At 48.7% G+C, this 16,028-nt stretch overlaps 1 protein-coding gene across 2 annotated transcripts; it reads left to right on the plus strand.

The window, feature by feature from the left end:
• Nucleotides 1–29: 29 nt before the first annotated feature.
• parvb (parvin, beta) lies at nucleotides 30–15,380 on the plus strand. 2 transcript variants are annotated; one of them, XM_049007367.1, is made up of 13 exons: nucleotides 30–754; nucleotides 5,631–5,720; nucleotides 6,078–6,148; nucleotides 6,355–6,457; nucleotides 6,883–7,023; nucleotides 8,189–8,304; nucleotides 9,356–9,414; nucleotides 9,637–9,656; nucleotides 9,814–9,875; nucleotides 9,973–10,041; nucleotides 13,935–14,036; nucleotides 14,128–14,200; nucleotides 14,837–15,380. In XM_049007367.1, exons 1-13 carry the CDS (start codon nucleotides 640–642, stop codon nucleotides 14,911–14,913), a joined length of 1,098 nt encoding a protein of 365 aa, XP_048863324.1. In that variant the 5' UTR covers nucleotides 30–639; the 3' UTR covers nucleotides 14,914–15,380. The 2 variants fall into 2 exon arrangements, with proteins under 2 accessions (XP_048863324.1, XP_048863334.1); XM_049007377.1 differs by lacking the exon at nucleotides 30–754 and adding an exon at nucleotides 2,081–2,221.
• Nucleotides 15,381–16,028: the final 648 nt, after the last annotated feature.

Here is a 16,028-nt window from a genome sequence, read left to right on the forward strand (position 1 = left end):
TAACGTATCACTGGGGAAATCCAGTGAAAACTGAGAAGTGCAATAAAATCCTTCTTAACGCAAATCAATAAGATCAATAAAGTCGACTACTAGGAAAAATGCAGATGTAATTTGGTAAAATGCCGCCCTGTGAATACATACCAGCGATTAAAATGCTTTCATGTGATGAGATGAAAAGACGTAATGCTCAACATGTGATTGTCCTCGGGTTTCAAGTCATGACAATGATTTGATTTCGTTTGGTTTAGTTTTGGTGTGATCAGGGCTGACCTTTATGCTGACCCACGTGGTTCACCGTTGGTTTTACATCCGACGGAGAAGTAGGCGTATTCAGGCTCTCTTTAGGGTGTGGTGATTTACCCCCGACAGACATCCAGCCATTGACGGGCGCGGTGGGGGGAGAGAGGAAGCACTCTCCGCCTATTCAGCCGGTGGCCGATGCTGGATAACCGAAGCTATTTCACACCCTGCGCGTATCGTGTGCGGCGGTTTGCGTCCTGAACTCTTTCCCCCTCCCGCCACATCCTACTCCTTCTACCGGCTGCCAAAAGGGTCTCCCTTTTGCTGCATGGGGAGAGACAGGATTGGGGATCTCGGTGGACTCAAACAGCTGTGAAGACAAGCAGCATCCCAGCGAAGATGGCTACACCCCCGATCAGATCATCAACGCTGCAGCACGGCAAGATGAAGAAGGACGAGTCCTTTCTCGGCAAACTGGGTGGCACGCTGGTCCGCAAGAAAAAAGTCAAAGAAGGTAACTGATCGTCTTCTGGCCACAATAAAAAACAGAACATGACTACGAACTGTTACTGTCCATGGTGCTGCAGTACCGATTTATATATAAATTTCTTTTCCATTGTAATTTCCCATTGTATTTAATGTGGGATGACACTGCGCATGTGTACAGTGCGACCGCAATTAATGTCTATAATTAAACTCTTCTGGGATCCTAAAATGTATATTAGCGCACTTTGGTCCCGCTTCGCTGGGTTAATTCTTTCGGTTCTCATTACATCACCGCATGCAGGATCCCGGTTTGCAGCTTCTCCCCTGCGTCTATTGTTCAAGGGAAGGTTTTGAATTGCACTAATTATATCGCAGTAATAGCTCAAAATTGAAGGAAATAACGTGAATGGGAAGCCCGGGCAGCAGGATAGATCAGATCAAGTGAAATTGACGGAGGGGAACATAATTTAAGGTCCGAGTAGCTTTACGTTTGGTGCCTTAAACGATGAGAGAGGTCACTCTTGTTAGGAATGCAAAGTTATCTAGATATATTTTAAGAGAATCACGTTACCCAGTGACACTTTTTTTCCTAAATGGTTTAAGGGCATCCTTCAATTGTTTTTTTTTTTTTTTTTAAATATAACTACAATACATTTTCAGATATTCAAATGACTTTTTGTGTCTATTTAAAAGACACCCGTAGCTCCCCGGCCTCTGTATGAACAGCTGCGGGATTTGGCACCTGTGTGTGTTTGTGTGCCGATGTCTAAATGAGGAGCAGAGAGAAATAGCTGCGGAAATTCCACTGTGGACGAAGCTGCAGCTGCCCTTTGTGTTTGCGTTGATTATCACGTACACTTGCGTGACATAATTACACACAATCTGTAAGGTTATACTCAACGTGTATTTAGTATAATTGTCCCGCTGCAAACGTGTCGCAAAATGCGACGCTCTTAAACTTATGTAGTTCTCATACAGTTTTTTCATTCCAGTAGCACTTTCCATCTGTTACATTTGAACCATTTGCACAGCTGAATGTACGTTGTTAGTCCTATCAAGATGTAAACAGCAACTCTAGGTCATTAAATGCGGGTGATTCATATGTGATCATACGAGTCAGCTTTGCATGTATGTTCGTCATCGCTTGTGACTCATATGCTATTTGGAGAAAATTTCGTTGAGATGTTGTATGACACATCGCAGTTGCTCAACCCGGCCGAGGACATCTGGAGGTGTAGAATCTGTGGTTATTCCTTATTGTACTTCAAGATTAATATTCAGTGTCACCTCTAGTCCAGATAAGATAAAGGAACAGGCATTGCATCCTCCACCCTATATTAGGGAAGTGACACTTTAAAGTATGAGAAAGGCTGTTGCACTAATATGCAAGTCATTTTACTGAAACGCCTTAAGACAAAGATGCGTCTGTTTAAGTGAAGGTTTGAAAGAAGCTCTATCACAGATCATATTCACTTCATTGGGGGCTTTCTGGCAAGTAAGTTCAGGGTGTTTTCTAACTATGACAGGCTTGAATGTAGGTATCGGCTACAACATTTGGAAAAAACATCGTTAACTTTGACTGGCAGCTTTGAACTTTTATCAGACCGATGCACAGATGAGTGGAGCTTGTCTATTGTATATGTTAACAGATCAGTTTGTATGATGCTTTTCTGATATTCTGGAGCTCTCATCGGCTGTCTGGCACTGAGAAGCGTCTACCTGCATGCCTGGAATGGTGTCCTGCACTTTGTTTTTGCGAGCTATGATCCTGAAGAATCACTCTTTCATAATGAAATGTTTTTTTTTCCCTAATTAGGTATATTCTGCATACCATTTTCTTTATTTAGATTTCAATGAAACTAAGTAGCTGTAACATATTTGAAAGTGTTAGGAGGGTCTGGTTTGACGTCTAAATCAATTCAATTTTATTAAGCTGAGAAACTTCTCTTTTGAGCAGTGTCGTCCGCTTCCGATCACTAATAGAGTCCCTTTCTTCCCTACTTGGTATAAGGGACATGGTTTTTTTAAGCAGTGGTCCGACCTTTAATATGTGCTGTCTTTCTGTATGCTACACTTCTCTCTACAGAAATAAGAATGCGTGTGACATACACAGCCAGGAAACTGCTGGATTACAATATCCAAACATTTGAAAATGCTAAGTTTTCCGCATAGATGTTACAGTATCGATAATCCCTTTGATTTCTTATCAAATGTGTCTTTTCACTGAGGCGACTGTGTTTTCATTGTGGTTAATGCTTATATGAGCTGACAAATGTGTGAGGCATTATAATTACAAAGAGAACCATATTTTCAATTATAAGGAGTCCAGTTCATCTACTCTGTCTGTCCACTGGTCTTTAACGTATGTAAGGGTACATTACGAGGGTAGGAGAGCGAGTGAATGCACATGTTTATCGTCATTGCACAAGGTACAATGAAACTGGGAGACTATCCTTCTCAGCGCATGAAACATAAAAAGGAAGGTTACAAAATACGGAAAGAAATAAGATGAAGGAATATAAAATAAACAGAATACACACCGGAATGGGCTCTGAGCCCCCCCAACCCTGAACTGGACAGGCGGCTACAGAAAATGGATGGATGGATGGATGGATATAAAAGAGGTGTAAAGAATAAAAACGTAAAAATTAGAAAACAAAGAGTATTTAATAAAGTGTCATGTTAGAGGTATGCCTCTCCTTGTTGTTCAGTTTCACAATAAATATGAAACTATTGCGCATTTCTGCAGTGTAAGTAAGGAAATATTGCACATACTAATAGGTAGGTAAGGTCTTTATTATTAACTGAAAGGGCCCAAGATAACTGTCGATGTCCCAAAGTGGACTGGGGTCGTGTCAGTGTGAGGCCTGTGATTGTGTGACACGTGCATATCAGCAGCCCGCAGCCCGCCTGTGCAGTCGTCACTGACAGCAGATGCATTTTCGGAGTTGTGCTGCCACGATGGGGAGGAGGCATTCGTGTCTGCATGATGCACTGCGGGCTGTTTGGCCAGCTATCTGTGCGTGTGTGTGTGTGGATTATGTTCATATTACATTGTGGGGACTATTTTTCAGGTCCCCACAAAGATCTGTCATTGCAATCAAACACCTATCAAACGTCCAATCAAACACCAATCAAACGTCCAAATGCCAAAAGTCTCGTATTTTGTTTGGTTGCTTATGGTTAAGATTAGGGCTGGGTGGGGGTTAAAGGTGTTGTGATTGGGATTAGGGGTTTTCTTTCATAGAAATGAATGGAGAGTCCTCACAAAGATATAATTACAAACCTGTGGGTGTGTGTGTGTGTGTGTGTGTGTGTGTGTGGGTGTCTGTGTTGTGTGCGTGTGTTGTGGGTGGGTGTGTGTGATGTGTGTGTGTGTGTGTGTGTGTGTGTGTGTGTGTGTGGGGGGGGGGGCTCCTGCCAGCCTTTATTTTCCATTTGTGCGCCTAAGCGGCAGTGAGCCCAGCACACGGCATCATGTCGCCCCTCCTAACCCACCACTGGCGCATAAAAAAAAAAACCATCTTGGCAGGAAACCGATCTTGCGGATCTGGGAAGATTTGCAGTTCAATTAATATAATTAGGAAGCAAGAGGAAGTAGCTGTGAATGCAAGAAAAACGGATCTCAGCCGGGCGGCTGGCGGAACCCGGAATGGGGCGGGCAAACCCTGTGGCAGAACCGCGTCTGTGCGGCTGATCTCTCTCCTGAGGAGTAACACTCTTAACAGAAAATGCCCCAAACCAGCAAATCATATGTTCAGGTTTAAACAGGCAGCTCGTGCTGCAGATTAGACTGCATGCATGTGATGTGTGGGGACACCAAGCCCACTGCATGGTTAAATGTCTGTAAGGTACGTCTGGCTGGTGTCCACAGTCCCAGCCTCCTATTGGTCACTTCTCAGCTCATTAGCATCTCCGTTGGAGTGCGGCTGGATCAAAGCGGTGTCCCGCCCTCCCCGCCCCCTTTATAACTGAATTGGGGGGGGCAGGAATATGTGACGTCCAGCCAACAGTTGCCCGGCATCCCGTGCCGCTGACTCCCCTCCCCCACGATCTAGATAGATGCTGGGCTGTGAGGCTCCCAGCCGCAGTCTGTTCAGAGCTCGCTGTCACCTCGCCGAGTCCTGAGGACATGGCCGGCTTACTCTGCGGGACCAAGTGCAGGAGACAAGGTAGTTTTTTATGAGGGGAGGCGATGTGAGATGTACCTGGGTGTTAGATTGCCCTGGCTTTGGGTATTTTGGGTATATTATATAGATCCTTATTTATTTATTTTTTCCTTGTTCCTATTACACCTATGTTTGTTTGGTCCATTTTTGGCTTTGGGGTGGAGGGTGGGGGAGGAAGTAGCACTATTTGCAATGAGATGCTTCACAGGAAGAGCTGATCTTCAGGCTGATTAATAAATTACCCAACGGCTCTGCGTTCTCTTGCTCTTTTGATGTTGTATGTGTTTTTTTTTTTTTTTCCTTTCTCTATGTATCTGTCCTCTGCAGACATGAGTAGCTCCATTTGGGGTAAGATGTGTAACATCCCTATGGTATTTTGGGTCTACTGATGACTTCATGTCAGTGCTGCGTGGAATTCTATAGGGTGTAACTGTGACTTTAATCTGTAAGTTACCATCATGACCGACAGGAAGTTTGGAGGCTCCACCCAGTGCTAAGTGCTATGGTGGTCTTGCTGGATTCGCCTTTGGATATGGTGGTGTTTGATTGGCCGAATGGTCCGTGAATGTTCTGCGGGTTGGGGAAGATTCTGCCCATGCTGAAGTCTTGTTCCCAAGTGGATTGCAGTGCTACTTGCTTAAAGGGCTGTGTTCCAGGCTAGCTTGGTCCGAGCTAGTAGCCCGCTCCCTGTGCACATGTGCTGACTTCCCATCTCTCTCTGTGGTCCCCGTGCAGTGAACAGCCTCCACGAAGAAGGAAAACATGCCATCAACACCCCCATGCTCCCCGCCAGCACAGACCTCCACCCTGAGGACACGCTGCTGGGTAATTTTACTCATCCCTGCTCAGCCAGTAGGCGTCGCTGTGGAGCATCGCTGTGGTGGCCCATCCTGTTCAGCCCAGTGGTCCAGCATGCTTGGCCTTTAGCTGACACAGTTCTTGCATTTTATTGAAAAACCAATCGGTTTTAAGTGAGAGATGGAGCGTAATGGGAAGTGAGAGAGGGCAGCGTCCCTCTTAGTTTTTCCTGGTTAGCACTGAATCATCCTTTAAACTCAACCCTTACTAATAAAAGAATGGAGAACTGTGTAACAGCCATGTGATCATGTGGCCGCTTGACCCGTGTGTTGGAGTGTGTGTGCTCCTCCCGTCTCCTCCCTCATGCAAGGAGTCTCTTCACAGAGGAGAACGCCGAGAGAACCATGCTGGATCCCACGTCTAGGGAGGACCCAAAGTTCAAAGATCTACAGAGGGTATGTTTCACTCTCCTTCCCGCTCCCAGAATTCCCATGATGCTTGCGTAAGGGTCGAGGAATACTAGCTGACCCACGAGAGGAAGGATACAAGTCAGCGAGAGGAAATACAGGTGTACCGACTTGAAGTGTTACCTGTAAATGTCTAGGGATGGAGGACATTTGGGATAAAAGCTTCAGCCAAACGTAGATGTTCCTCTTTCCAGGTTCTGATCGACTGGATTAATAATGAGCTGGAGGAGGAAAGGATTATTGTGAAGGACCTTGAAGAAGACCTCTATGATGGACAGGTGCTCCAGAAGTTGTTTGGTAAGAGTGTCAAGTATCTGCTGTGGGATGTTCAAGAAAAATAGTAAAAAAAAAAAAAAATGGAAATGGAATGATTAAGACACTGTCAGCTATATTTTGCCAAAGTCCAAAGGTGCGTGAAGTTGCTTGGCTCACGGTTTCTGTTTAAATAAGGTTAATTGTTCCGAAGCATTCTGATAGTACTGTACAGTTACAAACTCCTGTGAACCGATAACTGCCACTGCGCAGAAATTCTTTTGAGAAACAAAATCCTCAAAGATTTAAATTCACTTTCATTGTGCGCTTGGTTCCTACTAACATCCAACGGTAAATTTCTAGTGTTGCTTCCAAGACTGATTTGGTCCTTAAGTCTGAAAGCGCTTTTGCCTCTCTAGGGTCTGTTCGCTTTAAGCTACATGCTAAATCTCCCCCCTCCCCCTCCCTAGAGAAGCTTTCTGGGCAGAAGCTGAACGTGGCTGAGGTGACGCAGTCAGAGATTGGGCAGAAACAGAAGCTTCAGACCGTCCTGGAGGCCATGAATGAGCTTCTTCAGCTTCATGGCAGCCCGTGCGAGTGGCGTGTGGACTGTGAGTCCCTGACGGTTTGGGCACATCTGTGATTTCACTGTCAGACCCTGTTCTTTTGATAGTTAGTGATTCACAATCTCCCTCCACCGACAGAGGTTACTGCTCCATACTCTCCTTCCCCATCTGTACTTTGCACAAACTCAGTCACACTCTGACCTGCTTGCCATTCTGACATCTGATACTCTCTATAAATATATATTTTTTAATGTTTAAATGTTTTTTTTTTTTGAATGTCCAGTTTGATCTGGAGTTGAGATTTTCCTGCTGTGATTGGCTGAAGGAGAGCTGTGTTTATTCTGAAAAAGACTTTAGAACAGGATCAATAATTACCCGTTTAGCGCTGCTAATTTTAGCTTGACGTGACCTTTACCAGAAAGCCTCCATGTCAATAATTCTTCAAGATGCATTTTTTTTTTGCCTGAGGCTAATTTTATCTGGAACTTCTTCTTCTAGGGGTGGCATGGTGGTGCAGTGGTTAGCACTGTAAGGGGCGGCATGGTGGTGCAGTGGTTAGCACTGTAAGGGGCGGCATGGTGGTGCAGTGGTTAGCACTGTAAGGGGCGGCATGGTGGTGCAGTGGTTAGCACTGTAAGGGGCGGCATGGTGGTGCAGTGGTTAGCACTGTTGCCTCACACCTCTGGGACCCGGGTTCGAGTCTCCGCCTGGGTCACATGTGTGTGGAGCTTGCATGTTCTCCCCATGTCGTCGTGGGGTTTCCTCTGGGTACTCCAGTTTCCCCCCACAATCCAAAAACATGCTGAGGCTAATTGGACTAGCTAAATTGCCTGTAGGTGTGCATGTGTGAGTGAATGGTGTGTGAGTATGTCCTGCGATGGGCTGGCCCCCCATCCTGGGTTGTTCCCTGCCTCGTGCCCATTGCTTCTGGGATAGGCTCCGGACCCCCCCGCGACCCAGTAGGATAAGCGGTTTGGGAAATGGATGGATGGATGGATGGAGTTCATCCTTCTAAGCTAGTGTTCCCCAGTCCGCTCCTCAAGGGCCCGTAGACAGTCCATGTTTTTGCTCCCGGTAATGTAGACTCTCTGGCAGGCTGCTGTGATGGATCAGAATCGTGGGCCATCAGTGGGTCCCGGAGGACCGGGTTGGGGAAACGCTGCCCTTAGCATCTGGTTTATCATCCCCTGCTTCTTTCCTTCACCTACAGCCATTCACTCGAAGAATCTGGTCGCCATCACCTCCCTGCTGGTGAGCCTGGCTGTTCACTTCCGGGCTGCGATCAGGCTGCCTGAACACGTGTCGGTGCAGGTGGTGGTTGTTAAGGTGAGGGGAGGAGCTCGTGGAGATCGGTCCAGGCGAGACCTAAGTGGCACCACAAATGGTAGAGTGCTGAGCAGCAACACTGTTCGGAACAATCATGGGGGAGTTGAGGATACTATCTTAAGAAAGGCTTCAAATCAGGGGTCTCAAACTCAAATAATCTGGGGGCCAGTAGCCAGGAGGTAGTCAGCTCAAGCAGGCCTCTTCGGTGTCTTATAAAAATTATATTAAGATAATCCTCTAGCTTTGTCGGCAAATTTTATCACCACGATCGGCAGGCTGGATTTAATAATGATTAAAAAAACACGTTGCTGGCCAGATAGACGGGCACTTTGAGAGCCCTGCTTTCAATGAATGGTGTCCTTATGTCTAGCTTTTCATAATCCAGCTCTTGCGTTGATGTTTTTGTCCACTGTTTCACTGAAATACAGGACAGTGCAAAAGTCTAAGGCAGTCCAAAGAAATGTTTAAAGCTATTTATCTGTGTAGCAAGTGTACTTTGGCTTAGAACAAGAAACACAATTTAACATTAGAACATGTGCAAATTAAGAGTAACACAATAAAAACTAGTAATAATTTCTTCTCAGAGTTACTGATATCTAGTTGGATGGCTAGATGAACACCGCTTCAGTTCCCAAACTTCTCCTCAGGGGCACCTCAGCCGTTCCATGGTTTTGTTAAATTTCACCGACAGCTCAATTAAATAATTAAATATACTGGTTTAAAAAGTCAGTGACAGATTGGCTAGCTGTATGAGGTGTGCTAGTGGCCAAGTCAAACAATACATGGATGCACTGGACGGTCGCTGCAAATACTAGGATGATTTTAGCAGAGGTTCTGAAATGGCTAAGCTGACACACTTTGACGGGCATAATATCATAGTTTTACACCAACACGAGGATAATCTAAACATCATTTTCTTTGCCTGCCTAAGACTTTTGCCTAAGAGAAGTGTTACTCTTGTGTTGTGCTATATTCTGTAACACTCGTGTTTGCTTTCATATGGGTAAATGGACAATTTGTTTCTGAAGTGAATATTTTTTGTTTTCAAAAGAAGAGAGAAGGCATCCTGCAGACCAGCCACGTGAGAAAGGAGCTGACGACGACCACGGAGTAAGTGGCGATTTTCCGCTGATTGCTGTGATTTTGAGTATAATTACTGCTTCATTTATAGAGATGTGAGTTTTCAGCGCCATCTAGTGTGAAGTTTGTAGAAGACTCTCCGCCACTCAACGTGCACAAATGCCCTACTGTTTACAGAAGTCTACTAGAATTAAATCGCAATATAATTTAAGTAAAACTTATAAATTTACAAGTAATTGTATTTTTTTGTAGGTTGATGATGGGAAGATTTGGTGAGTAAAAGTTTCTGAAATACTTATAAATTATGAGTACTAGATGTTCAACAGCACATACTGGATGTACTTGGTTTGCTGTAAGTGATTATTTTCAGGCTTAAATCATGCATTAGTAATATTCATTATAGTATTAATTGTCATTTAAAATTTCCAGAGAGAGACGCTTTTGACACACTTCTAGATCACGCGCCAGATAAACTCAACATTGTAAAGAAGGTAAAAAGAGCCATTTAACTCCATATCAGGCTTTTGTATTTTTACCCTGTTGCATGTGCTGAGTAAACATTTGAATGTTTTCTTTGCCCCTATTAAGTCGCTCATCACTTTTGTGAACAAGCACCTAAACAAACTCAACCTGGAGGTAACAGAGCTGGAGTCACAGGTGAGACCCTTCGAAACAGACTTCTGACATTACAAAGCGCAAAGGCAATGTGGAGTGCTTTAGGCTGCACACGGTGCACACGGAATGACCCCCCCCAATTAGGCTGCACACGGCGCAGACGGAATGTCTCCCCCCCCAATTAGGCAGCACACGGCGCAGACGGAATGACCCCCCCCAATTAGGCAGCACACGGCGCAGACGGAATGACCCCCCCCCCAATTAGACAGCACACGGCGCAGACGGAATGACCCCCCCCCCAATTAGACAGCACACGGCGCAGACGGAATGTCTCCCCCCCCAATTAGGCTGCAGACGGCGCAGACGGAATGACCCCCCCCCCAATTAGGCAGCACACGGCGCAGACGGAATGACCCCCCCCCCAATTAGGCAGCACACGGCGCAGACGGAATGACCCCCCCCCCCAATTAGGCAGCACACGGCGCAGACGGAATGACCCCCCCCCCAATTAGGCAGCACACGGCGCAGACGGAATGACCCCCCCCCCAATTAGGCAGCACACGGCGCAGACGGAATGACCCCCCCCCCAAATTAGGCTGCACACGACGCAGACGGAATGTCTCCCCCCCCCCAATTAGGCTGCACACGACGCAGACGGAATGTCTCCCCCCCCCAATTAGGCAGCACACGGCGCAGACGGAATGACCCCCCCCCCCAATTAGGCTGCACACGACGCAGACGGAATGTCTCCCCCCCCAATTAGGCTGCACACGACGCAGACGGAATGTCTCCCCCCCCCCAATTAGGCTGCAGACGGAATGTCTCCCCCCCCAATTAGGCTGCACACTGCGCAGACGGAATGTCTCCCCCCCCCAATTAGGCTGCACACTGCGCAGACGGAATGTCTCCCCCCCCAATTAGGCTGCACACTGCGCAGACGGAATGTCTCCCCCCCCCCAATTAGGCTGCACACTGCGCAGACGGAATGTCTCCCCCCCCAATTAGGCTGCACACGGCGCAGACGGAATGTCTCCCCCCCCAATTAGGCTGCACACTGCGCAGACGGAATGTCTCCCCCCCCCAATTAGGCTGCACACTGCGCAGACGGAATGTCTCCCCCCCCAATTAGGCAGCACACGGCGCAGACGGAATGTCTCCCCCCCCAATTAGGCAGCACACGGCGCAGACGGAATGACCCCCCCCAATTAGGCAGCACACTGCGCAGACGGAATGTCTCCCCCCCCCAATTAGGCTGCACACGGCGCAGACGGAATGTCTCCCCCCCCAATTAGGCTGCACACGGCGCAGACGGAATGTCTCCCCCCCCAATTAGGCAGCACACGGCGCAGACGGAATGACCCCCCCCAATTAGGCAGCACACGGCGCAGACGGAATGACCCCCCTCCCAATTAGACAGCACACGGCGCAGACGGAATGACCCCCCCCCCCAATTAGACAGCACACGGCGCAGACGGAATGTCTCCCCCCCCAATTAGGCTGCACACTGCGCAGACGGAATGTCTCCCCCCCCAATTAGGCTGCACACTGCGCAGACGGAATGTCTCCCCCCCCAATTAGGCTGCACACTGCGCAGACGGAATGTCTCCCCCCCCCAATTAGGCTGCAGACGGCGCAGACGGAATGACCCCCCCCCCAATTAGGCAGCACACGGCGCAGACGGAATGACCCCCCCCCCCAATTAGGCAGCACACGGCGCAGACGGAATGACCCCCCCCCCCAATTAGGCAGCACACGGCGCAGACGGAATGACCCCCCCCCCAATTAGGCAGCACACGGCGCAGACGGAATGACCCCCCCCCAAATTAGGCTGCACACGACGCAGACGGAATGTCTCCCCCCCCCCCAATTAGGCTGCACACGACGCAGACGGAATGTCTCCCCCCCCCAATTAGGCAGCACACGGCGCAGACGGAATGACCCCCCCCCCAATTAGGCAGCACACGGCGCAGACGGAATGACCCCCCCCCCAATTAGGCAGCACACGGCGCAGACGGAATGACCCCCCCCCCAATTAGGCAGCACACGGCGCAGACGGAATGACCCCCCCCCAAATTAGGCTGCACACGACGCAGACGGAATGTCTCCCCCCCCAATTAGGCTGCACACGACGCAGACGGAATGTCTCCCCCCCCCAATTAGGCTGCAGACGGAATGTCTCCCCCCCCAATTAGGCTGCACACTGCGCAGACGGAATGTCTCCCCCCCCCAATTAGGCTGCACACTGCGCAGACGGAATGTCTCCCCCCCCAATTAGGCTGCACACTGCGCAGACGGAATGTCTCCCCCCCCCCAATTAGGCTGCACACTGCGCAGACGGAATGTCTCCCCCCCAATTAAGCTGCACACGACGCAGACGGAATGACCCCCCCCCCCCAATTAGGCAGCACACGGCGCAGACGGAATGTCTCCCCCCCCCCAATTAGGCTGCACACGGCGCAGACGGAATGTCTCCCCCCCAATTAAGCTGCACACGGCGCAGACGGAATGTCTCCCCCCCCCAATTAGGCTGCACACGGCGCAGACGGAATGACCCCCCCCCCCAATTAGGCTGCACACTGCGCAGACGGAATGTCTCCCCCCCCCCAATTAGGCTGCACACGGCGCAGACGGAATGTCTCCCCCCCCCAATTAGGCTGCACACGGCGCAGACGGAATGTCTCCCCCCCCCCCAATTAGGCTGCACACGGCGCAGACGGAATGTCTCCCCCCCCCCCAATTAGGCTGCACACGGCGCAGACGGAATGTCTCCCCCCCCCCAATTAGGCTGCACACGGCGCAGACGGAATGTCTCCCCCCCCCAATTAAGCTGCACACTGCGCAGACGGAATGTCTCCCCCCCCCCAATTAAGCTGCACACGGCGCAGACGGAATGTCTCCCCCCCCCCAATTAGGCTGCACACGGCGCAGACGGAATGTCTCCCCCCCCCCAATTAAGCTGCACACGGCGCAGACGGAATGTCTCCCCCCCCCAATTAGGCTGCACACGGCGCAGACGGAATGTCTCCCCCCCCCAATTAGGCTGCACACGGCGCAGACGGAATGTCTCCCCCCCCCCCAATTAGGCAGCACACGGCGCAGACGGAATGTCTCCCCCCCCCAATTAGGCTGCACACGGCGCAGACGGAATGACCCCCCCCCCCAATTAGGCAGCACACGGCGCAGACGGAATGTCTCCCCCCCCAATTAGGCTGCACACTGCGCAGACGGAATGTCTCCCCCCCCCCCAATTAGGCTGCACACTGCGCAGACGGAATGTCTCCCCCCCCCAATTAGGCTGCACACTGCGCAGACGGAATGTCTCCCCCCCAATTAAGCTGCACACGACGCAGACGGAATGTCTCCCCCCCCCAATTAGGCTGCACACGGCGCAGACGGAATGTCTCCCCCCCAATTAAGCTGCACACGACGCAGACGGAATGTCTCCCCCCCCCCCCAATTAGGCTGCACACGACGCAGACGGAATGTCTCCCCCCCCCAATTAGGCTGCACACGACGCAGATGGAATGTCTTTCCCCCCAATTAGGCTGCACACGACACAGATGGAATGTCTCCCCCCCCCAATTAGGCTGCACACGACGCAGACGGAATGTCTCCCCCCCCCCCCCCAATTAGGCTGCACACGACGCAGACGGAATGTCTCCCCCCCCCCCCCCCAATTAGGCTGCACACGGCGCAGACAGAATTTCCTCCTGTCCAATCTGATGGGATTTCCCTCTGTCCAATCAGATTGTACTCAGCACACCCAGAATGTACGTTGCACCCTGAAGACGTAGCACAGTTTTCTGCATAAATAATATCGCCAAGATGTAGCATAGAGAGACGAGTGCATGACTGCAGTATATTTGTTAGTAAATTATTCAGGAAACTGTCAGCAGGCCCAACATACCTGCATCCCTCTTGCTTTGTCTCCCCAGTTTGCAGACGGCGTCTATCTGGTGCTGTTAATGGGGCTACTGGAAGGCTACTTTGTTCCCCTGTACAACTTCTACCTCACGCCCGAGAACTTTGAGCAGAAGGTAGATCCTTGGGATCCTTGTTAATTTCATGTTTGGGCGGCTCTTGCCGGGGCTCCGATCTCACACTGGCTCGCACTGCTGTCCCCGCCAGGTCCACAACGTGTCGTTTGCCTTTGAGCTCATGCAAGACGGAGGACTGAAAAAACCCAAGGCTCGGCCGGAAGGTACCAGAACATACTAGAAAATGTGAAAGAGCATCTTCCATATGCCAGTTCCAAAGTTAATGTGTTTATATTAGTGATCCTTAACCATACCTTGGTTAAAAATGCAACTAATAAATGTAATCCGGCTGTAATTTGACTTGTACAAGTATAAGTGTTTATGAGTGTGATTTGAGGCTTAGGAGGTTTATCCTCTTAAGTAAAAAAAGGGCAAAGGAAACACACAAGCTAATTGTAGTATCTCTGAATTCGAGTCATTTCTCTCTGTGTAGCCAGATATTTCTGTGCTAAACCTCCATAGGTTGTTTTTCTTCTTATACTGGAATTTGTATGCACACTAAAGCCACCAGCCCTGATCGTTGGCTGTGTAATCACAGCCTCCCACACAACAGCACAGCGAATGTAAACGGGGGAATTTAAACAGACGTGAGATGAGTCCGTCGTACCAGGTTCGAACCTGGGGGGGCTCTGAGAAACACTGTGAAGTATTGTTACTGGGGACAATGTATAATTTGTACAGATTGTTAGATATTATTGCCTTTTATCTTGATTAACAAGTGAAATTTAAGTATGCGGTGTTTGTGAGGCAAATATAATTTGTAAACACACTAAGTGTGTTTTTTGTCTGTGTGCGCGTAGATGTAGTCAACCTGAACCTAAAATCCACCCTGAGGGTCCTCTACAACCTGTTCACCAGCTACAAGAACATGGATTAGAGGCTGGGAGGGGGCCTGTGTCACTCTCAGCCCTGGATCACGGAGGCTGGCTTTGCTGGCCACGCTCCAGCCGTCTCCTCTGCCGCAGGTCACATGCTTCCCCATCTTTCACGGCACTCATCTGTTGCCGGCGACGACGCAGCTGCGTCACTGAGAGCATAGATCTGTCACTGACGCCCTGGCGTTGAATGGTACAGCCAGGCAATACCATCCTGGTACATAAACTGTAATATCCTTAATCTCTCAGTGTGCCAGCCACTCGACGAGGATTTTCTGTCTTATCACTGAAATGAACAGGCTGTTATCCATGTATGCAGGATTCGACGAATTCGCATTTCTATGCAAAAATTTAACCCTTTATTTGTGACTGGATTTTTTTAAAGTGTAATTTAGCCTGATCCTCCTTTGATGGTTTGTATAAATAATCACACTTGCCTTAAATAAAGTATGTTTGTTTTTAACCTGGAGCTTCTAGAAAAGAGTTTTTTTTTTCTTGAATGGGACACTGCGAAGGTCGCACTGCAGTAACTGGGTTGTTTCGAAAACGGAGTTTATGCAAAGAGCTGTACGCGCAAGGAAATGGTTACGCATGTTTGTGGCAGATTAAGCTGAAAGTGATGCGCATATATGGTTATATCGCGATCGGGTCGGCCTTCATCAGCCGTAGCGTCTGCAATGAAATAAAACCTTTAAACGACAGTCTGGATCTGTGTTACCTGAAAGCCTTCCATTTCATACTGTACAGTGTTTCTGATGCGTTTTTATATTCTTTTTTTAATTCTTTCTTTCGTTCTTCATAGACATTTTATTGGACTTTGCTGCTAACATCACACAAAGAGTAGGCGTCCCTTTGATTCGATCAAAAACCACATACATCTTCGCCATGACTGTAGATCATGTCCCATCTCTTTCCAATTGCAGTTTTCTCGGCTATGAACTATGCTTAGCAGTAGGTTCAAATAAATAGACTTTAGCTATCTGCCATGATCACATATTCTGTGTAACGATGGCTGTTTCATTTTTATTGTGGCAGATCAATCTTGTGAGCGAAAGCATGATCTGATCTTCTGTAGCGGGTTACTTAGTGAAAATTCACAGCTCTGAACCACAGGGTG

This window comes from Brienomyrus brachyistius, chromosome 1 (assembly GCF_023856365.1).
Source record: "Brienomyrus brachyistius isolate T26 chromosome 1, BBRACH_0.4, whole genome shotgun sequence".
Classification (NCBI taxonomy): Eukaryota; Metazoa; Chordata; class Actinopteri; order Osteoglossiformes; family Mormyridae; genus Brienomyrus; species Brienomyrus brachyistius.

Coding starts and splice junctions, on each gene's coding strand:
- parvb (XM_049007367.1), top strand. CDS start 640: ATGGCTACACCCCCGATCAGATCATCAACGCTGCAGCACGGCAAGATG. Junction 8,305..9,355: donor TGCAGGTGGTGGTTGTTAAG/GTGAGGGGAGGA, acceptor TGTTTTCAAAAG/AAGAGAGAAGGCATCCTGCA. Junction 9,657..9,813: donor GTTGATGATGGGAAGATTTG/GTGAGTAAAAGT, acceptor TAAAATTTCCAG/AGAGAGACGCTTTTGACACA.